This window comes from Symphalangus syndactylus, chromosome 11, assembly GCF_028878055.3.
Source record: "Symphalangus syndactylus isolate Jambi chromosome 11, NHGRI_mSymSyn1-v2.1_pri, whole genome shotgun sequence".
NCBI lineage: Eukaryota > Metazoa > Chordata > Mammalia > Primates > Hylobatidae > Symphalangus > Symphalangus syndactylus.
This window is the reverse complement of record NC_072433.2, coordinates 128293784-128321183: the sequence shown is the minus strand read 5'-3', so window position 1 is coordinate 128321183 and position 27400 is coordinate 128293784. Positions and strand designations below refer to the sequence as shown.

At 42.0% G+C, this 27400-nt stretch overlaps 1 protein-coding gene across 4 annotated transcripts in view; it reads right to left on the bottom strand.

Annotated features, from left to right (window-relative positions):
• The window catches only part of CDH13 (cadherin 13), a 1187225-nt gene that overhangs the window by 885742 nt on the left and 274083 nt on the right, over positions 1-27400 (bottom strand). The window contains exon 1 of one of the 4 annotated variants that reach the window (XM_063613011.1): positions 1061-2635. The exons of the other annotated variants lie outside the window; for them this stretch is intronic. Within the exon in view, the coding sequence (XP_063469081.1) occupies positions 1061-1073 (13 nt within the window). The 5' untranslated portion in view covers positions 1074-2635. Of the gene's footprint in view, positions 1-1060; positions 2636-27400 lie in introns of those variants that run through there. 4 annotated transcript variants of the gene reach the window in all.

The following is a 27400-nucleotide window of genomic DNA, read 5'->3' as shown; positions in this document are numbered from 1 at the left end:
AACACAGGTGGAGGCCGGGCGCGGTGGCTCACGCTTGTAATCCCAGCACTTTGGGAGGCCGAGGCGGGCGGATCACGAGGTCAGGAGATCGAGACCACAGTGAAACCCCGTCTCTACTAAAAATACAAAAAATTAGCCGGGCGTGGTGGCGGGCGCCTGTAGTCCCAGCTACTCGGAGAGGCTGAGGCAGGAGAATGGCGTGAACCCGGGAGGCGGAGATTGCAGTGAGCCAAGATCGCGCCATCGCACTCCAGCCTGGGTGACAGAGCGAGACTCCGTCTCAAAAAAAAAAAAAAAAAAAACACAGGTGGAATATATAGGCCAACAAAAAAATTGATATTCTGGTCATATCAATTACTATTAGTACTATAAAACAAAAAGCCAAACAGAAAAATGTACTAAAGGACATTAATTGTATTTTACTAAAGAAATGTAAATGGCCAATAAATATATGAAAAAAGTTAAACCTTATGAGCAATAAAGCCACATTAATTTTTAAAAATTTCGTTGATAAAAATGCATAGTTTTATCAAACAGGTATAATAAATGGTCCTATAATATACTCTGGGTGGCTTTATAATTTTAGTAAAAATTCTGGAGAGGAGCAATTAGTCAATATGTATCAAAAATTACAGTGTGGGCCACGTGTGGTGGCTCACACCTGTACTAGCAGCATTTTGTAGGGGGTCGAGGTAGGCAGATCACCTGAGGTCAGGAACTGAAGACTAGCCTGGCCAACAGGGTGAAACCCCGTCTCTACTAAAAATACAATAATTAGCCAGGCGTGGCAGTGGGCACCTGTAATCCCAGCTACTGGGGAGGCTGAGGCAGGAGGATCTCTTGAACCTGGGAGGCAGAAGTTGCAGGGATCGGAGATACTGCCATTGCACTCCAGCCTGGGTGACAGAGTGAGACTATGTCTCAAAAAAAAAAAAAAAAAAAAGTGAAAGTGTGCATACCTTTTGACCCAGACAGACATCCTATTTCTAGGAACTTATTCCACAGAAATATATAACCAGACAAAAACCACATTGGCCCTGCCCGTCTGCTGTCTACTCACCTCTCTTCTTCATGATGTCTCAACAAAATCACAGAAACTGGTGCAGAGATCCTAATCGCCATTTTCTCCGTGTCTTCTGTGAGAAATAATTCATCTAGTTTTATAGATGTGAACTCGCTTAAATCAATAGGACACACTTTTATAATCTTCTCAACTATCTTGGATTCCAATTTTCTCCTATTTATATTTGTCCAGCCCTTTAGCAGGGTGATGATTATTTTCTTTGATCGTAGAAAGGAGGTAGCCTGCGCCTGTGTGGTTCTGCATTTACTCTGCCACCTTTTACCAGGGCACCAGCTGCCTCGCAGCAGGTCTGTGCACAATTGCCAAAACAAACCTCTTTTTGTGATCTTTGGCTTATTTAACATTTGCAATTGTCAGGAAGCCTTAGGATCCCGTACACTCGTGATGCGTCATGGATGCTGCTCCTCACGTGTGCATCCATTTACTTTACATGCTTTTTTTTGTTTTTTTTTTTTTTGAGACGGAGTCTCTCTCTGTTGCCCAGGCTAGAGTGCAGTAGTGAGGTCTCGGCTCACTGCAACCTCTGCCTCCTGGGTTCAAGCGATTCTCCTGCCTCAGCCTCCCAAGTAACTGAGATAAAAGGCGCCAGCCACTAAGCCTGGCTAATTTTTTGTGTGTTTTTAGTAGAGCCGAGGTTTCACCATGTTGGTCAGGCTGGTCTTGAACTCCTGACCTCAAATGATCCTCCTGCCTCAGCCTCCCAAAGTGCTGGGATTAGAGGCATGAGCTATGGTGCCTGGCCTATATGTTCTCTTTTAAACTGAGTTTATTAGAGAAGTTCACATTTTGTCACAATATGCTTCTTTGAATGTACCATTTTTTTCTCTCCCTTTCTCTGTGTATCTCTCACTGACTCCCCCCATTTCCACTCCTTCTTCCCTCTCTTGCCTTTCTCAACTATCTTTCAGGTTTGTGCAGTTAGATAGCCAGGACTTCCCTTTGTAGAATCTTTCTTTCATTTCTGTCCTCTCTATTAACCTATCTAAAGTTTTAAGATATCTAAATTTTCCTCTGAACTTGAGGTGAAATGTTCTTTCCCCAAAACTAGGGCACATTTCTGGCCTAACCCTGAGCGTTCTTCCATTGAACCCACCACCGGTTACCAGCATGATCAGGCTTTTGCACTGCCCCACAGGCTCCACAGGACCTGCTACCCCCTTCTTTAGAGTTAATGTGGTCCTTTCTCCTCTCTTATTTGTGAGCATCTTCCTTTCATTTACTTTCTCTGTTGAATGCAGCAATGTTCAGACTTCCTTCCTCACTGACCCGCTCCCCATAACTTTTCCTGTCATAGTGGTTTAAAAGACAAAGGCTACGCCCTTTTATTTGCCCCCTTATGTTTGTCAACAATCACTTTTACGGCGAGTAGCTGTGCGAGTGTGGATGCAGGAATATCCTAGCTCTTTTAAGGCTTTGGATATTTTCACATAATTTTAGTTTGCTACATGCTAACCAGAACTTTGGTCAATTTCATTTTATTTAAGGAACACCTAAATGTGTCACATAATAATGTAGAAATATAAATGCTATATATTCCACAACTATCTCCTAGTAAGGAATATTTTTTAGGTCTCCTGCTCTGTTACTTCAAAATTAAAATTAAGATAAACTACAATTAAATATTTTAACAAACATAAAAATATTTTTTAAAATATTTTAACAAACATAAAAATTATTGATATGTTCTCATAAACCTCCCAAACATGCTACTGGGCTTTATGAGAATGTGTCTATCATGGCACTTATGAGGGTCTTCCTTTTTATTTTTACTTTTTTTTTTTTTTTTTTAAGAGAGAGTCTCGCCCTGCCACCCAGGCTGGAGTGCAGTGGCGCGATCTCAGCTCACTGCAACCTCCAACTCCCGGATTCAAACAACTCTCCTGCCTCAGCCTCCCAACTAGCTGGGATTACAGGCGCCTGCCACCACGCCTGGCTAATTTTTGTATTTTTAGTAGAGACAGGGTTTCACGATGTTGGCCAGGCTGGTCTCAAACTCCTAACCTCGTGATCCACTCGCTTCGGCCTCCCAACGTGCTGGGATTACAGGCGTGAGCCACGGCACCCGGCCAGGGTCTTCCTTTTATTTGAATCATTTTACATGAATCTCTTACCTTCTACACTGGGCCATGGGAGCCTGTGGGTGAATCCATTTCTGAAGCCCGTATTGCATCTTAAGCATGGCAATCGATGTATATGGAAAGTGACAAATAAATGCTTGCTTTATGGAACTGAACTTTGGACCCCCCGGTAAAATCAAGAATAAAAAGTAATGTAGTCTGGAGGCATTTAAACATCCTCCTCTTTATGGAAACATCTGATATTTTAAATATGAATTTTAAAGTATTAATTAAAACAGAGCCCAAAAGTCTCTGCTCAGACATGCTTTGAACACGTGCTTTAAAGCACAAGCTGTCTTCTTTTATGTTCTGCTATAATTCAGACATCTCTTCCCTGTAGTTAGCCAGGATTCCAGAAGCTGTGATATAGCAGTTCCCCTTCTGATGATCTACTATGCCAAAAAATGAAACACGCCTATTTTGTAGAGGGCGTATGTCAGAGGGCACCTTAAAGTCTCTGATATGAGATGAACGAATACAAGGAAAGAATCAACTTTACAAGGAGCTGTATTAGCAGCATGTCTAAGAGAGACAATCATCAAAACTCACAGGACCCCTCTCACAAACGTCACCCGCAGCACGCAGTAGATGAGACCATTGCCCTTGGGACATGCCGTCCAGTGTGGGAGGGTATTTTAGGTGCTGTACACTCTCCCTCCTCCTGTCGACCTGACAATCTAAGATTTTTCGCCAATGACTGCAGTTTTCCCCCGGGCCCCTGTATTTCAGCAGAGGCTAAAACGATCCCTGTATATCACTTTGATAAGTTTGTAAAGCACTCTGGCGTCTTTGGGCAGGAAGCTGCTAAAGAAAGATACCTTCATTACAGTTTACAAAACCATTTCCAAAATGTGCTGCTTTGGCCCTTGGAGTCAAGTTCAAAAATAGAACCCTGTAAACGTACCCAGAGAACCACTGTCACAAAAAGACACTCTCGCTGTAATTGGAGGGCATGCTTTCACCTGTTACATTAGACTCTTCCCATATTAAATCTATATCCTAAGACGGCCTTAATTGACCATAAAAAGGACAATTGAAAACACAGGATTTGATCATTGCACATACAATACTAGTGCTATAACCACCAAATTAGACCATTTTGCAGAGAGCATCCAGGCTTGAGTTCTGTTTAAGCTGTCTCAGGGTTACATTTCATCATCGGATTTCAAAAAGGCAACAGGATATTAAGTCGATTAGGACTCAGGGAAAGTTTAGACCATTGCACATCATGCAAATTGAACACTGGCTTCCATTCACTGTCCCTGATAAGTGTGGAGCAGGGAGGGAAAGACATTGAACACATTTTCTGAGGATTAAAATCAGACTTCCTGATACACATGGTGGCACCTTTTGGTGTCACTGGATTTAACGCTGTTATAAATACTGAGTTAAACAAATTTAGAGAGTCTGATTAATGAACTGCAGAGACGATTTTGTAGTAGAGAACACTGACGCCTAAATGGAGCATGTAACTTCCACATTCTCCACTCTCTTGTGAGCTGCGGATGCCAGGACGGCCGTGTTCCATTTCACCTGCCCCATACCTTGAAATGACACTCACTTCTGCCTGTGCCAGGGCTGACCAAGCTTCAAGAAAGCAGGATTTGCCTTAAAAGATCATCATAACTTTAATTTCTTTTCTCTTTACCTTTTGAAAATATTTCCATTGATTGATAACGTCAGACTCTTTAACTACTTAGGAGTGTCTGGGTCCTTTTAGAGGGTTAGAAGATTGTCAGGAATCATGATTAAGACATTTGCAGTCAGTCAAGTTGAAAAAAAATAACTGGCCTATTCCACTATTTACTAGTCATGCAACAATAGAAAATTTGCTTAAAATTGCTGACCGTAGGCTCATTTTTTTCTCCCTGTAAAATGGGGATAAGAGTGTCTCCTTGAAGGCATTTTTTGGGAGACTGTACAGCTTACGACAGTTGATAAGACACACAGGACTCAACGTTTCTTAAGCATTATTATTATTATTACTAACAAATGGGCCCTGGGAGGGGCCATGATGGCTGCATGGGGATGGTATCAGTTGTACTAAGTAGAAGCCTGCTCTAGAGTGTACTGAAGGTTCTAGCAGGACCTTGTCAGATTACTGGAAGAAAGGAGATAATGGCTAGAGTTCTGTCTGGTTTCTGTACCTCCTTCCTCAGAGCTCCACGCCCACCCTCATCCTGACCAAGTCATTGCTCTTACCACACAGCAATGCCTTTCTCCTCTAAACTCTCTTTTGCCAGATTTTAACAAGTGGTGTCTACATCCCCCAGTGCTGTCTACATCTCCTGTCTCTCAGTAAAATAACTCTAAGCATGCAGCACTCTGTTTCTCAGCAGTCTCCTTAATGATTAAACTCTGGGTGCCCCGAGTGGTTACCTTCTTGCTACACAAACCTCACTAGCTAGATGGCTTCCCCTCCCCGTCTCAATCCCTCACTCCTCTACCTACAACTCCTTCATCTCCCAAATGACTAATTCCATTGAACAGCTGTTCAGGATCTGTGCATGGGGTACCCACATGCAGTCAAACCTCAGTGGTCCCTCCTCCCTATGCACTCCTTACTCTGTCACAGCAGCTCTGTTGTCAGCAATCGCATCTTGTGCCTGGTTACCTGCTCTGCTGGCCTCTGTGGTATATCCACCTTAGGCTGTTTCCCCAAACTGGCTCATGTTTGACCCACCGACCCACAGTAACAGGCCATCATCTTGATGGGCTTTATTCACAGAAGTTAAAATAGTTATGGCCTGCATTTCCACATATTCCTTTTAATTACAGCCCAGGGTAAGGAGGAGGGGAAGGTATCAGACCTAGATCTGGAAAAGAAAAGGCTCCAAGCACAGTAGATCAAGGTAAAACATGCAGCTAGAAGAACAACACATGGCCCTGTGGGAATGGACATCCCTGAACATTCTGAATAAGCCGGCAGATCACATCTCCCAGAACAACGCAACAGCGGACGTTTCTCCCTCTCACTTCAGACCTGCTACCTGCCCTTTGGAAAAAATAGGTAAACTCCAATTCACTTTGTACCAAGAAACACTTTTTAGACCATTTTAAAGTCCATTTTAAAATCTGAGTTCCATTTCTACTGAGTTTTTTAAGAAAAAAGTTACTTAAACCAACACTTACTCAGAAAGTCTCATACATTAATGCAAATAATGAGATTCCCAATCCCATTCCCAATCTCATGCATTTTGAATTAGGACTAAATTCAGATTTTACCATGTAGAGACAACAAACATTGAAAAAGACACAATTCTGAGGCACCACTCTTTTTTTTTTTTTTTTTTTAAGTCAGAGTCTCGCTCTGTCACCCAGGCTGGAGTGAAGTGGCATGATCTCGGCTCACTGCAAGCTCCGCCTCCCGAGTTCACGCCATTCTCCTGCCTCAGCCTCCCGAGTAGCTTGGACTACAGGCACCCGCCACCACGCCCAGCTAATTTTTTGTATTTTTAGTAGAGACGGGGTTTCACCATGTTAGGCAGGATGGTCTCGATCTCCTGACCTCGTGATCTGCCCGCCTCAGCCTCCCAAAGTGCTGAGATCACAGGCGTGAGCCACCGCGCCTGGCGAGTCACCACTCTCTTTCAGTGCAATAATAGAAAACACAGATTAGTTGTTTCTTTCTCCCTAGGGTCAATGTAGCACACCCAACTAAGAGTATTTCAATCACATTATTTTAGGTACTTCCCCACATGTCATAGTCAACACTCATTTACTTTAAGAAATGTTTTGACCTAGAAGAGGGTTTTACACCAGCTGGGAAGACCCCAGTCATCTGGGGGAAGGGCGGGCCTGTTTGCCTTCATTCCTACGTTTATGTCATGATTGTCTGAACTCTACAACCATGGAGTTACTGGTTATTGTGGAGACCCATAAAGGTTTAGAATGGAGCAGGAAAGGATATTTAGCTGCCTCAGGTTTAATTTCTGTGAAGTATGACAGAGTCCATTAGTGCCCACTCCCTCCACCATGATGAATTCACTAAATAGTTAAGAAAATAAGATGTGTGAAAAGCAACATATTAACATGCAGTAACAACATCTGAACATGTCTCAGAGGAGGGACACAGACAAGAAGAGGGAGGAGGAGTGGGCTGGAGATTAGGAGGAGAAGAGGATGAGGAAAAGCTGCTGTTCCTACAGGTTTCCATGGTGATGGCAGAAGGGGATGGCTGAGGAGAGGGCAGGGGCAGCCGTGGAATTAGAGCTGTGGGAGCTGGGGCTCTGAGGGCTGCACACAGAAGAGCTGGTTAGACCGTGGCTGAATCGTGGGTCACAAGCACATGAGGTTCAGGAGAGGAGTCAGGAAGTGCCGGGTGGTTCAACAAGGTATGAGAGGTCCAGAGCACTGGGCACATCTAAGGCTCCAGGAAGCCAGTAGGAGCAGGTGCCGTCAGCTCAAAACGGCCTGTCATGGGGCTTTTGGGGAACTTGGTAGTAAAAGCCAGGATTCCAGGACAGGAGCCTGGGGCATAGGTAGGAGGGACCTAGGCTCAGCAGACAATGGATGGCCATTGAGTAAGCGGCCCTAAGGGAAGGGCCATACTTCTGATCACCCGTGTTTACTAGGTGCCGTCTGCATCAAGGTGTCTGAGTGAGGCTCCTGAGTGCATCTTCAGAACCCCTTATTATCTGTTTTGGGTTAACTCTTTTAATCCTGACCATTATCCTGCAGGATAGGCTCTATTACTATCCCCGTTTTACAGATGGAGACACAGAGTTAGAGAAGAGGAAGGATTTAACCAGGACAGTACAGCAGGCAGGAGGCAACATCAAGATTCCGTCTGTAGCCTCTGCAGAGTTCCCTCTAGGTCACTTTTTCCTAAACAGGCAAAGACAAGAGGCTTTGGATGTCACAGGGAGCCTTTGCAGTTTTGTGATGAGGGGAGAGGCATGATGAAAAGGAAGTGCTAAATCAAGTGGTTATACTCAGCTGAACTGATAAACTATTCCTTGATGTTGCCATAAACTCTGAATCTGACTGTTTTGCAGAAGTTTCTGTTTCATACAGACCACATTATGCCTCACAGCCATTTGAGATGTGTGAAGGAATGGAAGTTGCAAAGAATTTCAGCAATCGGGGAAACTATGGAATGCGGTGAGAGAACGCTCAAAACTCTGGTTTGGTTCTGACCTTCTTATGCTTCTCATCAACGTATGATCTAGGGAATCACCATCGTGGGAGCTACAGCCCAGATGGGATGGGGCTGCCTTACTCTGCAGCAGGGTTGAGTTCTGAGTGTACACCAACCTCAGCATCATTACCCTACTTCTAGGTTCTGGCGGAGGGCGTTGCTCACCTCAAAGAAACCCCTGTCATGTTCTTTGCTCACTGGCCACACAGGTCAGAGCTGAATAAACTCATTCACTGGCAAGCCTGTGGCACCGTTGACCCGCTGGGTAGGAAAGAATACCCTCACTGTGCTCTGAAAGGGAGAATATGGCTTTGGAAATCCCATTCTCTAAATCTGCACCTCCCAAACCAAAAAGGTAATCCTTTTAAACAGTGTGAATCATATGAGAAATATGCAGAGAGAAATAACAAGGTCACACAGCCATCAATAAGTAACACCAAACACCTGTGTGGCCTGTTTAGTGGTTTGAGACTAGCAGCCTCGGAGCCTTCTTATAGGACAGAACGAATTTTCCAGCAAGGATTAGCCTTGAGACTAGAGTTTAATGAAACAATCACTAACACTGGAGGCTTGGGCAAAGGAATCGGTTGACTCCAGGGAGTTCAAGGTTTGTCTGGGGGAAGATATTTATCTAATAAAACATGAATAAATAATACAAAAAAAAAATCTGAAGTCAAGAGACGCAGAGGAGCCTAGGGACAAAAGGTAGGGGCTCGAGGGATAAGAAGATACTTTAAAAGCAATTTAATGTTTTAACTTTTCAATAGACATTCATTACTGGAGAAATGTCATCACAGGTGCAGAGAGAAGCATGTACAAGGCTGCTCATAGCTATGAGTATTGGTCAGAATAGGCTGGATTATGTAGTGATGACAAGTAATTCCAGTCTCTGTGATGTCAAACAACAAGGGTTTAATTCTTGCCTGTGCCACATGCCGCATGCAGGTCAGCAGTAGGATTCTGATGAGCATAGACACCCAGGGACACAGATGACTCAGATGTCAGCATTTCACGGGATGCATAAAGACGGGTAGAGAATCGAACACCGGCAATTGCATACTTTGGCTGAGAAGGGTCACATGTCACTACTTCCAAGTACATTTCAGTGGTCAGATCCAGTGGCATGGCCACAGCTAATTCCAAGAAGGCAGGGAGGGAAGGTATTAATAAAACCTCTTGTAACCAGGAAGCAGAAAAGGACCAGATACTGCTGAACAAGAATAATGTCCACCACATGTGTATGGGCAAAAATTGGGAAGAAATGCCTGTTTTCTCATCTATACATGATATGTGAAGTATGTCTGATATGGTTTGGCTGTGTCCCCACCCAGATCTCCCATAATTCTCACGTGTTGTGGAAGGAACCCGTTGAGAGGTAATTGAATCATGGGGTTGGGTCTTTCTCATGCTGTTCCCCTCATCTCATGAGATATGGTTTTATAAATGGGAGTTCCCGTGCATGAGCTCTCTTGCCTGCCACCACATAAGATGTGACGATGCTCCTCATTTGCCTTCCGCCGTGATTGTGAGGTCTCCCCAGCCATGTGGAACTGTTAGTCAATTAAAACTATTTTCTTTATAAATTACCCAGTCTCGGGTATGGCTTTATTAGCAGCATGAGAACAGACTAATACCACATCCATACCAAAGAATAGTTAAAAACAACTTAAAATGTTAAAACACAAATTTCAGAAAAATGTATATAGTAGTATTCCCGTTATATTTAACACACACATCTTATTTACCTCACGTAATTACCTCTTATATTTAACACTTCTAGATCACAAAATTCTACTTGTCTATCTACACACACACACACACACACACACACACACACACAGTCAGTCCTCACTTTCTGTCGGTTCCATGTCTGTGAATTTGACCAATCATGGATTGAAAACATTGTTTAAAACAATAAAAATAACAATGCAACTATAAAATATAAATTTTAAAATACAGTACAACTATTTACATAGCATTTACATTGTATTACATATCATAAGTAACCTAGAGATGACTTAAAGTACAGTCATCCCTCTGTATATGGAGAAGATTGGTTTCAGGATCCCCACATATATACCCTGACCCATGCATACTCAAGCCCCACAGTCAGCCCCGTGGAACCCTTATATATGAAAAAGTGACCCTCCTTATATGCAGGTTTTATACCTTATGAATATTGTATTTTCAATTTGCCATTTGGTAAAAACATGTAGATAAGTGGGGCCATTCAGTTCAAACCCATGTAGTTCAAGTGTCAACCGTATACAGAGAATGTGCATAGGTTTTATGCAAACGTTACACTATATTACAAAAGACACTTGACTATCTGCAGATTTTGGTATCACACAGGTTTCTGGATTTGGGTCCCCACAGATACTGAGGAGTGATTGTATGTACCTAAATGTCAGAGAAAGTTCTGGAAGGTGATTCATTAAACTAATAATGTTGGTTGCCTCTAAGGGAAGAATATGTTTGGAAGGAGGAAAAGGGGATATCTGTTTTTCTGAACTATTTAAAATGAGTATGTACTCATATCTAGCCTCTGAATTTTTAAATAAGGTGTTTAAAAATGCCTTCATCTGATGTCCATGCCTGCTAGGCAGGTGGCCCCTGTGTTAACCTGGGGTGCCATGTCCATTGCACAAAGGTAACTGAGACCATTTTTGACCCCCCAGTGTTCCATGAACTGCACCCACCATGTGTTCATCAACCTTGTCAGTATGGGAGGAATTTTCATTACTAGCTGGTCCTACTTGGTCTTGCATCTGGCACTTTCCAGAACATTCTGGAATTTTAAATTCCAACAGAAGGCACCTCCTCTCTCAGGTTCTAGCTACCCATCACCTTTTGTATTCATGGGATAATATCCTGTGGAATGTCAAGGTTCCAGACGTTTTCCTTTTCCTTTCTTATTTCAAAACATACCTATCTTCTGCCTAACCCTAGCTCCTTTCCTCAAGCTTCTTCTCTAGGTTAATGATAACGTGGTCCAATAAAATAATAAGCACAATAAATCCAACAGATATATTATTTACCCAAAATAACCTATTGTTTTAAATCAGGTAGAATATGCACCTTTCTTGAAAGGTCTTAGGGCAGAAGCACCAGTATATTTAAGACAGTAGGGAAGTGGAACAAAATTTTTTGAAGAAGCTAACTTTTTAAAAGTAATTTGGAGGTCTCAGCCCGTGGTTTGCATTCAAAGACAGGCTATCTCTACTTTTGGGGGAAAATACTGAAAATACTAGTGAGAAATAGAATGGGAACAGAGCCCTCGCTCAAGTGGACGCCCTGCACAGTGCTGGCTATGCAGGAATCATCTAGAGCAATCCTTGGCAAGAGAGACTCCTTCCTCACACACTTGACTCAAAAGTGACTGTTCTGGGTACCTCTTCCTCCAGTTGGAAACAGAAAAGCAATGTGAGGCAACACAGGTGTCGTCATGGCTTTGGCCTCACCATGAACTTTCTGTTATAGTTTACAAAAAAGAAGAAAAGAATTGCAAGCATGAACTGTTTTGCTTTTCTCTTCTCAAAGAAAAATACACAACTGGCCCTTCTTGGTCATGCAGAAATGAATGGACTCACAGTCTGGATATTTCATAGATGGGTCAAGGCTCAGATTCAAGTTGCAGTATGACTTGGGAGAATTCACTATATCTCCCTAAACAGTAGTTTTTAATCCATACAGTAAAGGGATTATGATTAAACAGGGGCTTGGGGAGCCCTTGGGATGCTCTGGAAGTCTTCCGGGAGCCTAGTGAGGGGCAAAGAGGAGGGGGCAGCGGGGGGTCACTTTAGGCCACCCCACCCTCCTGCAAACATATCACCTAAGCTTCGGTTTGTGTTCTTTTCTGTCCTTTGCTGTGACTAAATTTCCATTTAAAGAAAGGGTTCCACAGAACTAGGCAATCATCAGATCCGATTTCTGTTCTGAAATTCTATATTCCAAAATAACTTACGGAGTAGACTTTGAATAAGAGGCCAGTTAAACTAGAGTAAGGGATCTTGGTAGGAAAATTTTAGCGACAGTTGCTTTGGGTTAAATGATGTCTCCCCAAAATCCATGATCATCCAGAACCTCAGAATGCAACCTTATTTGGAAATAAGGTATTTGCAGATGTGACAAAGTTATGGTCATTTTAGATTAGGGTAGGCTCTAAACTCAAAGACTGATGTCCTTACAAAAACAGATGAGGACACACAGACAGAGAGGCAGAAGAGGAGGTCATGAGACAACGGAAGCAGAGGTTGGCAAGACGCACCTGCAGGAAATGTCAAGGACTGCTGGGAGCCACCAGCATCTAGGAAGTGGTGAGGACGGATCCTCCCCTGGAGCCTTCAGAGGGAGTACAGCCCCGCCAAAACCATGAATATGGAATTCTAACCACTAGAAGTGTGAGAAAATACATTTCTGTTGTTTTAAACCATTTCAGTTAGTGGTAATCTGTTACTCCAGCTCTCGGAAACTAATAGAAGAGCCTAATATGCACTAGACATTTTCAGGTGAGTCCCCTCATTAAAATCTTGGCAATGAGAAACCAGCCTTTGTCACAGTCCATTCTCCCCAGTGCATTAGCAAGGAAATGTCCTTTTGTGGTTATTACTTTTTTAGGACATGGAAGTAAGAACTCTTACAGTAAAAATGGGCTCATGATTGCTTCAAGGAGTTTCCTGCACAAATTGCCAGACCTTTGATGTAACAAAAGCTGAAAACCCACACCAGAGAAATGGGGACTAAGGGCCAATCATGTGTTAAATGTACCCTCCTCATGGCCACCATGGAGGTCTGGGAAGCTATAAGCTTAGTGGGGAGATTATTAATCAATCAACCTTCTAATGAAGGGCTCCTGAACATCTGAAAGCCTGAAATGAAATAATGAGACCTGCAGAAACTTCTCCATTTTGTTAAGGAAATACAGTGTCAGAGATTCTTTTTCCTTGCTTTTGTGGAGATCTCTAGATAGACAGATGTATAGGTAGGTAGGTAGGTAGGTAGATAGATAATAGATAGACATTAGACAGGTAGATAGAAATATACATGTATACATTTATATACTTATATAAACATACACATATGTGTATTTTTTCAAAGTCACAGTATATCCTATTTAAATATTTTTCTGAAAGAAAAATTTCAACAGAGCCTGGGAAAAGAGAAAAAGGAAAGAAACTTTTGCCACAGTATACAGTGCTGTAGCCAGTAGCCACGTGTGGTCACTAAGCATTTGAAATGTGGCTCACCCTAATCGAGACATGCCACAAGTGCAAAATAAATACACACTGGATTCTAACGACTTAGTACAAAAAGGTAAAATATGTGAATAATTTATCATATTGATTATACAATGAAGTCACATTTTAGATATGAATTAAAGTACACTATTAAAATTAATTTTACCTGGTTCTTTCTGTTTTTTTCATGCAGCTACTAGAAAATTTAAACGTACTTATGTGACTTACGTTATATTTGTATGAGACAGTACTGGTTAAGGAATATGTGGTTTCCGATACTTTCTAGTTAGTCATCATTTTGAACATTTTTGTTCAGGAAATTCTCATTCTTTTTAGGCTTTGTTTTTAATTTGCTGAAAAAATTATCTTACACACACATACACACATGCGCGCGGGCGCGATTCATGTTATAACACCCAAGTCCTATTTTTCTTTTTCTTATGGTAACTTCTTCCTCCTTAAAAATAACTATCAGATATATAATTAGTTCATATATATTTTACTCATAAATATCTTGGTATATTATAAATTGCTGCGTGACTTTAGCCAGTTGCTTAACCTCTTAACCTCAGTATTATCTCCCATAAAAGAAGTCGATCTAGAGAGAGATGATCCATATAATCATGATTCCCAAGCTCTTTCTCCCCTCTAAACAGAACTGCTGTCAGCAGCCATGGCTCATTGTGAATGGCGCTGCCTCTGCTTCCCCCCACTTCCCCTGGAGAATCACTGACGTGCCTTTCTCAGACTCAGCAAGACGCTTCTAGGGAAGAGTCCAATTGCAGCAGTTAGAGTCAGAGCCTTTAGAATGTTGAAGAAACCTAGGTTCATTTAGGGAGAAACTGCACTCCATGGGAGAAACCTAGGTTCATTTAGTTCAAATGTTGCACTCTATTCATGGGAAACGGTGGCCCACATGGAGCAATGGTCTGCTAGTCAAGTCATCCAGCTGGCCAGAAGCAGAAGGCTGGCTCTGGTAAATACTGACCACCAGTTAAACCTGCTTCACGTAAATTATGCTGTGATGAGAGGGGAGGCTGCAGTGACATAGAACGCCAGGGCAAAGCCTACCATGCCCGCCCGGGTATCTTGAATTGCACATGCACTATGACTGACTCTCCACACATCACTCCCTTTCTCTCCGCAACCACCACATTCTGCTGGGAGGTATTAGGTTGGGGCAAAAGTAATGGCAAAAATAGAAATTACTTTTGCTCCAACCTAATAGTTTTCCCCCGTCTCAATTTGCCACAAAGGGTGAAAAGACAAAGGATTCAGAGCGAGGTGAACCAACTAGGGTCTCTTGGAGAAAACTCAACAACTCTGAAATTAAGCTAAAAATCATCATATCAATCTCTCTTTAGAGAGAAAATGAGAGACTAAATAGAAAGCAACTAGCAATGGATTTGGATGCCAAAACCTTCTGAAGTACTAGGATTTCCAAAAAACCTTTCCATTCTGTGCAGACCTGAGGCATATTGGTTAGATCAAGTCACGATTGACCAAAGTTTGTATTTATTACAAAAGATGCCAAGTTATATTTAGGTGTTTTTTTCTTCTTTAAATCTCACTCTGATTGCTTGTCACCTTTGAAAATATCATAATTAGCACCAGTTAATTTGTGTGCTTAAATATTTTAATAACGGGTTATAATTTTAATACGAAAAAAGCAGTTTGGAAGAGAATCACAGGATTCTATGACTTCCAGGAGAATAGGGAGAGAGAAAAAGAGAGACATACAGAGAAGCAGACAAACGGACTGGGCTTTAGAGTAGACAGAACTGGGGCCCCATTGTGACTTGCCACTTCCTAGCTATAGGCACTTCAGCAATCTGCATCACCTCTCTCAACCTCAGTGCTCTTATTTACGAAACATGGATAATAAAGCCTACCTTTCTTATGAAGATGCTCTAAGGGTTATTCCAGGATAGTTACTATAAAGCCCCTAACACATGAGGGATAACATATATGTTCCCTTTTCCTAGATGCACAGCCCTCTAAGGAAAGGAAAAAAACCCATTAGGGTCTGGTTCCATGTAGAAAGTTTCCGGGGCAATTGAACTGTGAGAAGCATTTTCCAGTTAGCTCAGGACTACAACACCAGAATAAAACAAAAAGGATGAAAAAAGGGTTCAAGTCCTAAGGGTCAGAGAAAGATAATGGCAGGGTGGGTGGCCAGGAAGGGCCACAATAAGGAAAAAACTAGGTGGGAAGAAAGGCTGAGGATAAAAATTCAGAGACCATGAGCTAGGACTCCCACTTTATGTGTGAGCGAGTACATCGTGGGTAGGCAAAGCAATGCAAAGCCCTTCACAGGGTCAAACACCAACCCAGCATCCAAAGAGGACAGGTAGAGCTAGATGGCATGTTGCAGCTCCCAGCTCTGAGAAACCCATGATTCAATAGGGTTGCCATGCAAACTCAACCTAACCAAGGTGCTGGGCCAAATGTTTTTCACTGAGGCATTCATTACTGCTGCTGTTTTTGACACCATGTTTGAATTAGTGTTTCTGTGGGTTATCCTATGATTAAGTCAACAGGCAGAGGCTTGAGGTGGTTTCACCACTTACTGCTCATGTGCTTTAAAGTCTCTGAATGTTGGTCATCTTGTCTTTTTCCATTACCATCTTTATAGAGTTGTTGTAAGGATTCAGGGAAATAATGTAAGAGTCAGACAGAATGCCTGAACCAGAGAAAGGAGTCAACAGTTGATAGCCATGAAGACAAAGATCATGATGTGGATTCCAACTCTTATAGCTTCTCCAAGACCCATCCAATTTGCCCAGACTTCACCCTTTCCATACTGATGAGTATTTCCAACCTACTGTTGGCAGTTTATATTGGATGAACCCTCTTTATACTAACGAGACCAAGGCAGACATCTTCTGGCTTTTAAAAGAACATCTGGTGGGAAATACAGAAAACAAACATGGTAGGTTTCGACAGGGAAATCTACCATGAATGGCTCAGCAGAAGAGACAAAAATGAATGAACGCCAATTTGTATGGCATTTCACCAGGAGTAATGAATATGGCACTGATTAATGTATAGGTACAGTTGCACGGGGCCAAGAAAAGAAGCACGTAAGAAAACAGGAGTGGGGGAGGTTAAGAAGCTAAACACATTCCAAGTGAAATGAGTAAATAAATCCCAAGGAAAGAAAGAAAATGAGAATTAATCAGGAGTGTGCTGAGCCGTGGCACTGCCAGGTACAATCACAGGACTTCTTAATTGCTTGTCAAAGACCAATGCTTCCTGGCAAAATGATCCTCAACTAATGCTGGGACTTTTTTTTTTTTCCTCCTAACCTGGCTTCATTTATCATGATTAGAAAACAAGTCAAAATTGATTTCTGTTTGTTTTATGAGGCAAATCTCCAGAGAACCTTTCTCCCCCGTAGTTTTGATAATTTTTACCTTAGATGAGGAACACCCTAAGAACATAAAGAACCACTTTATATTGCTTCAGGAGGTTAGGGCACATTTACACATATCATGAAAAATGGCAGTCTCTTAAGCTTTTACAAATCACCTCACATCCATCAAAGAGAGCCTTTTAGTTCTTTCCTACATTAAAATGGGCAAATTAAAGGCAGTTTGATATGGGCAAATGGCCCAAGCTTTGAAATGAGACAGACTTTTGTTTGAGTCTTAACTCTGCCACATAATAGCTACGTGACCTTGGACAAGTCACTAAAAGAAATCTCAGCTTTATCTCAGAGAAAGTGAGGTTGCTAATACCGTTCAGATTTTCTGGGATGATTAGGCATTTTTTGTGTGAAAAGTATCTGCACAGAGAATCTGCTCTACTGATGGAAGTCATGGAAATGGTGTCCTACAAGTTTAATGAAACCCTCATTGGACTTCAGACTCCATGAGGGCAAGACCTTTGTCTTTTGTTTTGAGTTACATGCAGGCAATTGGCACATGGCCTGATATATGGTGCATATCCACTTTATCTATGTAATACATTATACCTAGCACATGCCACAACCCTGTGTTTATCAGTTATTAATCCATTTAATCCAATCAGTATTTGTCGGCTCTTTTATTCCTTACTGAAAAATATATTGAGCAATTTTTATACCCCATAGCAACATGCCTTTTTCGGGGTGCCCGCTAGAACCTAAAGTGCAGAGGGTAGTTTCATTCATTCTTTGATCTATTCACTCACACACTTGCTTGTACACTAAGTATTTCTGTTTTAGCGTTACAAGGCTATCTCAGCCCACTATCTTTGTCAGGTCTCCGAGATGAAAAACAAGGTCAGCTTGCCCTCATCCCTGCACCCTATGTATCCAAGAGCCCCAATCATCACACACACACACACACACACACAGAGGAAAACACTCTCTATTCCACTAAGATTTTGTTAATCAGGTAAATTGTATTTGAAGGCCTGCAAGGAGATTCCTAATTTGTGGGCCTCATGTTGCCAGAAAATAAGCTGTGACGAAAGCAACAAGACAATGTCAGCAGAAGGTCAAAAAACAACCTTTTTCTTCTGTACAGACATTTTTATTCCCTAAACAGATTCCAGGAGATCATGCTCTCTTTCTGGAAGTGTAATAAAGGCAAAAAAAATCAATATACATTTTGGCCCATGTGAAACAACCTTATGGGGGCATTAACTTGATCTCCAAGAACCTAGAAACTTCCCTTGGCATTCTGGGCTCCTGGATCATTCACAGATGAAATTCCTTTATCCATGAAGGCCCCATTCCTGGGATTTAGTGCTTGGGACTTCCCGGCTCCTTTTGGTTTATGCTTAATCCTAACAATTAATTCTGAGCCTCCTGCCTGGGGAAGTTTCTGCCATAGAATTTCTTGACATTTACCCAGCCAGAAAGGAAGTGATTGATTCTTCCTTCACTCTTCTGCACAAAAGCTAACGGCTGGCCAGAAATATCACCTGCCTTAGCAATGGCCTCTCGCAGGCTCGCCTCTTGACCTATACTCTTGATTTCAACCCTCCCGTCTCCTCGGGGACATTGGTTCATCAATTACTGTGTTTCTCTCTCTCATCTTCAATCACTTCCTCTCTACTGGTTACTTCACAGTAGCTTACAAACATGTTTAAGGCTTATTTATTCGGGGAAAATAACAAAACAGAAATCCTTTTCTCAATTCCACCCATCTCTGAAGTTATTTCTTATCTCTTGCTTTTTCAAGACAGCTGAGCTTTTTGATAGAATTCATTTCCTTTCTGTCTTCTCTGTATCATCATCCCTGTACTTCTTGAACCAGGCCACACTTGGCTTGTGGCCTTATCAAGTCAGTGAAACTCTTGTGCCAAAGATCATTAATAAACAAGTAAAACTCAACTTCAAAGTTTATTTGGCTTGGCCTGTTTGTGGTATTTCGTTTATGCTGTGCTCATTCACTTATTCACATTCTCTAAGTGTCAAGCACTCAGCTCTACTTGGGACAGGCATGGGCTTGTTGTCCCCGTTCTTTCTGTCCACCAGAAATAAAGATGTGATTTAAAAGGGGCCTAGCAACAATCACTCTTGACAGAGGGAATGGCAGTTGCAAAGACACTGGATGGTAAGGAACATGGCATATTTGGAAAAGTCAAAGTAATGCCATGCTTCTGGGAAATAGAAAGCAAGAAAGACAGCAATCAAGATGGGGCAGGGGAGACATGGAAGAGCCAGACCTCATTGCCCATACTTGTAGATTTCTGATGACATTCTGAAAGCTACGGGGAAAACTGGCAACCACTCTGCCCACATAATCACTTGCACATGCTCACTATCCTGAATGCCAGGGGCCAGGAAATCATGAGACTATTATGGAGAAATAATAGCAAAGAGAACTCTGACTACTTCTCAATTCTCATTATGCTGAAAACACAGCGATTCACTTTGTTTTGTTTGGAGGAGGAGATTGTGGGTTTATCCCCTTGTTGACAAAGGAATGTGTCCACACTAAATGGGCCAGTTGAGACAGAAATGCAGAGGTGCTTCACCGCATGACTATAAATCAGCGCAAAAATGCAGTCAATAAACTATAAGGCCAAATCCATGTGTACTCCAAAACATGCAAACACACACACGCACACACACACGCACACACACACCTACACGTACCACCCATCTGCAAGCATTGCCTCATTTATTTCTGAGTTCCGAAATTAGGGCTTGTATTAGATAATAAAATAGACAGGATATTCATTATCATCAAACAAATATGAAACTGAGCTTTAGATAACATAAGGATTCTGAATGTTAAGTGCCGTTTTACGATACCTTTCAATTTAGAAGTGCATTGCAGATAAAACACGGCTTTTGCGTAAACCATTGATGTATTGTATTGTTAAGACCAATGAATTATTAAAAGAATAATCTCTTAAACACCAAGAAATTGTCTTCTAGTGTACTCTAGGGACCATGGGTAGATGCATTACACATACTAATTTGATACCGCTCTGACTGTAATTTATATACACTCCAAAATACCCACCTGACATCACAGACACTTGTTCTTCCTCCTACATACTCAGCTAATGTGAGACCCTGTGGACTGAGCTTGCAGTAGGGGACGGGACACTGTGCCCTCTATTTCTCTAGACAACTGAAGTGGACACTGTGATGAACCCTTCAGATTGTCATCCCACTTGATGGGTGTTATCTTGGGGGACAGTCTGAATGCTGGTCCTCTTGGGAATTACCTCAGCTTCAGAAGGCTGCTTCATCCAAGGTTTTGCCCCTTCCAATGCAGCCTATATCTAAATACTGAGTGAAGTCAAGCACACTCTTTAATAAATAAGCACTTTAATAAATAAAAATGCTAAACTGCAGCTCAGACTCTGTTTCCCAGAAAATCCAACCTGAGACAACTTCACTTAGAATTCCAGCCCCAGATAACTGGATGATGCTTTTATCTCCACTACTCCACCCTTCTGTCATTCACTGGGAATACCATTCCCAGCTTCATCCATCACGTAAAATCTAAGGCCCTCATCAAGGTCCAGGTGAAATCTCCCACCTCTGTAAACATTCCCCACAGCCATTTGCTCTGGGCCCTGTGACCTCAGAAACCTCTGGACTTTTAGACCACTGTCTCTATCATCCATGAGACCAGTGCTATAATTCAAGAGAATTATAACAGGAGCCGTATGTTCATTTTTTTTTTTTTTTTTTTTTGAGACGCAGTCTTGATCTGTCGCCCAAGCTGTAGTGCAGTGGCGTGATCTCGGCTCACTGCAACCTCTGCCTCCCAGGTTCAGGTAATTCTCCTGTCTCCACCTCCCGAGCAGCTGGAATTACAGGCACATGCCACCACGCCCAGCTAATTTTTGTATTTTTAGTAGAGACGGGGTTTTACGATGTTGGGCAGGCTGGTCTCAGACTCCTGATCTCGGGTGATCCACCCGCCTCGGCCTCCCAAAATGCTGGGATTACCGGAATGAGCCACCATGCCCGGCCATGTTCATTTTTAAATGTCTAACGTCACCTTAATAATTATAAAAAGAAATGGGTGGAATTAATTTTAGCAATATGTTTTGTTTAACGTTATATGACCAAAAACTATCATTTTAATATGTAATCGGTATAAAAACTATTCATGAGACTTTAAAAATAATTTTTTCTTTATTCACTCTTTGAGACCTGGTATATGTTTTATACTCACAACACATCTCAATTTACACCAACCACATTTCAAGTGCTTAATAGCTCTACGTGGCTTACTGTATTGGACGGTGCAGATGATAAGCATCAGAGGCATAAAGGTTAAGACTTAGTCCATGGACTGGCACACAAAGGAATTTGACAAATGTTTGCCGAAGAGTGAACAATGAATAAATAGCCAATGATAAATGAATGAATAAAGAAATAATCAAGATAAACTCAGAGAGGCACATCTTATTTACCTGGCATTAGCCTAGGATTCATTGTTATTTCCCCACCCCTTGCAGTTTCAGGACTCTACTCAGCAGGGCAGTTCATTTCTGCATGTCTTTATCCACCTTGCATTGGCAATGTAGAGCATTAACAGCTAAGGGTATGGGCTTTCAGCATCAACTTTAGAAGACAGAGCTGAGTCACTTAGCAGCTGTTGAGCTTGGTTGAGTAAGTTGTTTAACCTATCTGGAACCTTATTTTCCTCATCTATAAAATGGGGATGGATAATAGTAGCTCCCAGCATTGCTGTAAAACTAGACATTGCAGATAAATGCTCAATAATAAAGTAGCAGAGAGAGCCAAAAGTGAGGCAGAAAACCTGGAGGAAGAGCCAGTTATAAACATAACATGGAGTAATTCTTTCATTCATTCATTTATTCATTATTCATTCATTGAACTAATATTTCTTATACATCTCTGTGGTGGCCACGGAAATGCACCTCGCAGCTCTCTCACTGAAGGGACTGCATTGATTAGCTACCCCAGCTGCTGTGTGCTGAAACCTCTGGCCACATTTCTTGCTGAGGTCATGCTTCCACATGCTGCTGCTGGCCAGTTACTTAGTTCAAAAGCTATAATAAGCAAACCCACTCCTGGGAATTTAAAACTTTTTTGATGGGCAACTTTGGCTCAAGTACTCTCTGACAGCATTCCCAGAATTCTTTACAATTGCACAGCAGTCTGGCAGGGCGCGGTGGCTCACGCCTGTAATCCCAGCACTTTGGGAGGCCGAGGTGGGCAGATCACGAGGTCAGGAGATTGAGACCATCCTGGCTAACATGGTGAAACCCCTTCTGTACCAAAAATACAAAAAAATTAGCTGGCCGTGGTGGCAGGCGCCTGTAGTCCCAGCTACTCCGGAGGCTGAGGCAGCAGCATAGCATGAACCCGGGAGGCGGAGCTTGCAGTGAGCCAAGATTGCGCCACTGCACTCCAGCCTGGGCGACAGAGGGAGACTCCATCTCAAAAAAAATAAATAAATAAATAAATAAATAAAATAAAATAAAATAAAAAGAATTGCACAGAAGTCTAAAATAATTCCACTCAATCTTTCTTTCTTTCCTCTCTTATTTACTGAGGTTCAGACCTGTATCTGGTCTGACGGTTGTTCCAGTCTCCCAGCTCCCACCTCATTTATCTCCCAGGTATATCCCCTAATGATTTTTTCACACTTTCATCCTGTCTGGGAGCTGGGCACTGCAGCTGACACCTGTCATCCCATCTCTTTGGAAGGCCAAGGCAGGCAGACTGCTTGAGCCCAGGAGTTTGAGACCGGCCTGAACAACATGGCAAAACCCAATCTCTACAAAAAAATGCAAAAATTAGCCAGGCATAGTGGGGCACCCCTGTAGTCCCAGCTTCTCAGGAGGATGAGAGGTGGGAGGATTACTTCAGTCCAGGAGGCCAAGACTGCACTGAGCTATGATAGCGCCACTGCACTCCAGCCTGGGAGACAGAGGAAGACCCTGTTAAAAAAAAAAAAAAAAAAAAAAAAAAAAAATCCTAATCCTACTTCTCAGAAGATTCAGACTATCTCAACCTGCAATATGCCTGGCAGTGCTGTAAGAAGCGATGGAAATACACCAGTCAACAAGGAAAATAAGGCTATTGCTCACCATGAAGCCTATACTTCTAAAGGGAAACAGATAAGACATGAATGAATGAATGAGAGAATGTCAGGTTTTGAAATATGATATAGACAACATAAAACAGGGTGATGGCTTGAAGTAGGCAGTGAAGGGCTCTAAAGAGGTAGTGTTTGAGCTGAGACCTGAATGACAGGAAGCACAACTCATGAAAAAGTTTGCAGGAGGGATAAGCCTGCGAAGGCTTTGAGGCAGCCACAAGCTCAACGTGTTTGAAGAGCAGAGGGGAGCCTGATCTTGTACCCCTTCGAGGCTCTCCCAAGTGTACTGGCTTGACATACTGCAAGTTGATACTGGAGGGACCTTGGAATTTCAGTGGACATGTTTAAGCTCCTGAGTGCCTCCCTTAAAGCTATTTCATTGGCTGTACGAATGGTTAATCTAACAGTTTATAATGGAAAAAACCAAGCAGAAAACACCCCCCTTTAAAAAAAAAAAAGTGAGAGGTGTCCCTTTCCTAGTATGTAATGTTTGTTTCACCGTCTACTTCCTCACATAATTCAAAGTTTCTACGATGGTGAATGCATGTCATTATACATTTATCCCAACCCATAGAGTGCATAATATTAAGAGTGAATCCTGATATAAAGCATGGCATCTTTGGTTGGTAATTGTGTGTCAATGTGGGTTCATCAATTGTAACAAATGCACCACTTGAGGAGAACCAGTGAGTCTGGGCCTTTACTCTTAAAGAGTGAAGAAAAGACTAGCAGGAAGTTAGGCTAAAGAAGTGGAAAAGGAACAGATGTGAGGGGATGGTGGCGAATTTGTGTTTGAGCCTAAGTATGATGAAGGAGGGAGGGTAACAAGCCAGGGAAGGACACAACTGAGTATATATGTGTGTGTCTTTTCTTCTTAATATCCAAAAAAGGTAATTTTTAGAGACAGAAAGTAGTATTGGTGGATGTCAAGGGCTGGAGGTAGAGGAATGCAGAATGCCTGCTTAATGCGTATGAGCTCTCCTTTTGGGGTGATGAAAATGTTTTGAACTAGGTAGAGGTGGTGATTGCAAAACACTGTGAATATGCGAAATGTCACTGAATTGTTCACCTTAAAATGAGTCATCCTGTGTCATATAAATTTCACCTTGACGGAAAGAAGGAAAACATTACGGATGATACAATCCAACCTCCCTATCGTGTCATAAAAGGCCCCACAAGATCATCCCCCTTCCCTACCTCTGTGTCCCCACCTTTCCCATTTGCCACCTTGCTCATGACTCCCTAGCCTGGGCTTCCTTCTTGGCATTTCTCAGACTCACCAAGGCCTTCACCGTAGTCCTCCTCTCTGGTTAGAGCACACTCGCACATATTCATATCACTTGCCTCTCATTTTATTTCTCCCTCAAATGCCCTGCTGGGAAGGCCTGCTATGGCCATGCTAGCTACAGCCTTCCCATTACTTCCCATCCCCTCTATTTTATTTTTTCTTGGATGTTATCACTACCTGAATTATATTATTGTTTTCTTTTTTCTTTTCTTTTTTTTTTGAGATGGAGTTTTTGCTCTGTTGCCCAGGCTGGAGTGCAGTGGCACAATCTTGGCTCACTGCAACATCTGTCTCCTGGGTTCAAGTGATTCTCTTGCCTCAGCCTCCCAAGTAGCTGGGATTACAGGTGCACGCCACCATGCCTGGCTAATTATTGTATTATTAGTAGAGATGAGGTTTCACCATGTTGGCCAGGCTGGTCTCGAACTCCTGACTTCAGGTGATCCACCCGCCTCGGCCTCTCAAAGTGCTGGGATTACATGCTTCAGCCACCATGCCTGGCCTATTATTGTTAAGGCACTGTCTTGCCCAGTAAATTGTCAGCTGCCTTGGAGCCTAAACTCTGTTTTCTTCCAACATGGGAGAACAATCCTTTAATACTGCCCTGGAGCTCGGCACAGTGGCTCACACCTGTAATCTCATCTCTTTGGAAGGCCAAGACAGGTGGATTGCTTGAGCCCAGGAGTTCGAGACCAGCCTGGATAAAAAAACTGGACTGTCCTATGCACTCATCATTGAATGAAGGAACGGATGAATGGAGGCATACAAACAAAGGAATGAGCTACTTCCTAACACAGTGACTGGGATTGAGGACATATTCAGTAAACGTCTGTTAAGGAAGTAAAATAAATAAATAAATAAATAAATAAATAAATAAATAAATAAATAAATCAGGATAGTGGCTGGCTGCTCTCTCTGTGTAGACTGCATTAAAGTAGAGCAGGAAAACATGTGGGAGGTTACTGAAGTGGTGGTATTGGGAGTGAGGACAGGGGATGATGTCACTTGGACCAGGGGAAGGAAGGAGGCTCATGCAGTCAGGAGCTTAGCGATAAGTCACATGGAAAGAAGGCAAGTGTCTCAAGATGCAGAGTGGGAAGAGTAGCTGAGGTCCAGGGGAGGTTCCACTGACCTAGATGTAACCGAGGTAATAGGTGGTGTGCTATGGCCCAATGATTAAAAGCCAGCTGTAGAACTTCCTCAAAGACATTCAGGTTCTGGCTTCCTGAGCTTTCGCTCACAGGCAGCAGGGAATAGCCCAGACCTGGCAAGCATATGCAACCCATGTTCTAAACTAAAGATGTTCACTTTCCTGCATGCCAATCAGAAAGCCATTTCATCACTTTGGAAATGAGGGGTATACTGTATTTCTCCAAGTATTACCCACAGGAAAAATTAACACTTTATAATAAATTGATCACACTTGTACATTAACAATGATTAGAAACCCATTAGTTGGCCCAGTCCACACTCCTTTCTTGGTTTGCTTTGCACACTCAGTTCTTTTTGGAGTAAAAAATCGGCATGTTATTAAAACTTCCTGCTATGGCTTAGGCCATATTAAAAGTGCCTTTATCTATTTTTGGATTGCTCCTATTTTAAGCCATGTCTACCAAAACTGCTGACGCCAACACACATGTGTATGTATTTGTGTGATTTTATAAGGTATTAAAAACTGAGATTTTTCCTTTGAATATCTAATTGGCTCCAGTAATTTTGAGGTTTCTCTGTTTGGGGTTTGCTTGTTTGTTTGTCTTCATTCTGTAGTGGCTAATTTACATGGAATTCAGAAATCATGGTTGTTCACATTAGAATTACAGGGACTTTGATGTCTGGCCTCATCTTTTTCCCTCTTATTCATTAAGGGCATATTTCTTAGATAATGGTCAAACAAGTATATAGTAAAGTTATTGTTCACAGGTCACAATTTCTTTTACAAACTTTGTCTTGGAGAGCAAAATGTCGAAATGTGTTTAGGGATTACTCTTTTAAATTCAATACCTATGAAAAATAATTATCATATTTGACACTATTGTAAAATGCCAACATTCTAAGTAAAAAGAACTAAAGGGTTACAAGATGCAAATTTCCAGAACTGCCTGAACGCTTTTAGTAATTTGAAAAATTCAATAAACACATTGTTACATGAAAAAAAAAGAAGAAATACACTGAGCATTTCAATTAGTTGTTTCTCTAGTTATTTTTAATTAAATGCTAAACGACAGAACAACTTGCAGTGGTTTTGTTATACTTTTTAGACCCATCCCAAACTCTCTTCTGGTATGTGATAAAGTAATGAGACAATAATTTGTACACTGAAATAACTGTTTTGCCCTTCCAAGTAGACATCTAGTGACATGACTCATTCTACACAGACTGCCATTCACCAAAAATACTTTTGGTCTCCTCCATAAGAACTGTTTTCAGGGCAGACAGCATAATCTTTTGAATAACATTTATGAAGGAAAATCTTTGTCCATGAAAAGTGGATTTGACTTTTGAAAACAGTCAAATGTCATCCAGAACCAATGTTGGTGAATAAGCTGGGTAAGACTAGAGTGTGTGAGCATGCAGGCACACATGCTGCACGGATGTGAACAAGTAATAATAACAAAAGCAAATTCTTCTTCAGTGCTTTCTACGACCACCACCATCCTAAGCATTACGTGTGTTAACTCATTTAATCCTCAAGTCAGCATTAGGAGGAAATGATACCATTATTTTCATTTCACATAGCAGGAAACTGAACACCAAGAGGTTAAGTAATTTGCCCAAGGCTATGAGCTCATAAAGGGATGAGCTGAGGTTGGAAGGGAGGCAGTCTGAGCTTTCAACCTCATGCAGCCCCAACTGGTCAAGATTTACAAACAAAGGATCAAAAGGATACTGAGCAACAGCAATTGTCTCAGAGCTGTAATTTCCTCATCTGTATTTAAGGGACACGTGACTAGCAGTATCCAAGATTACAGTGAAGCTTTAAGAAGCATTCACATATATGAAT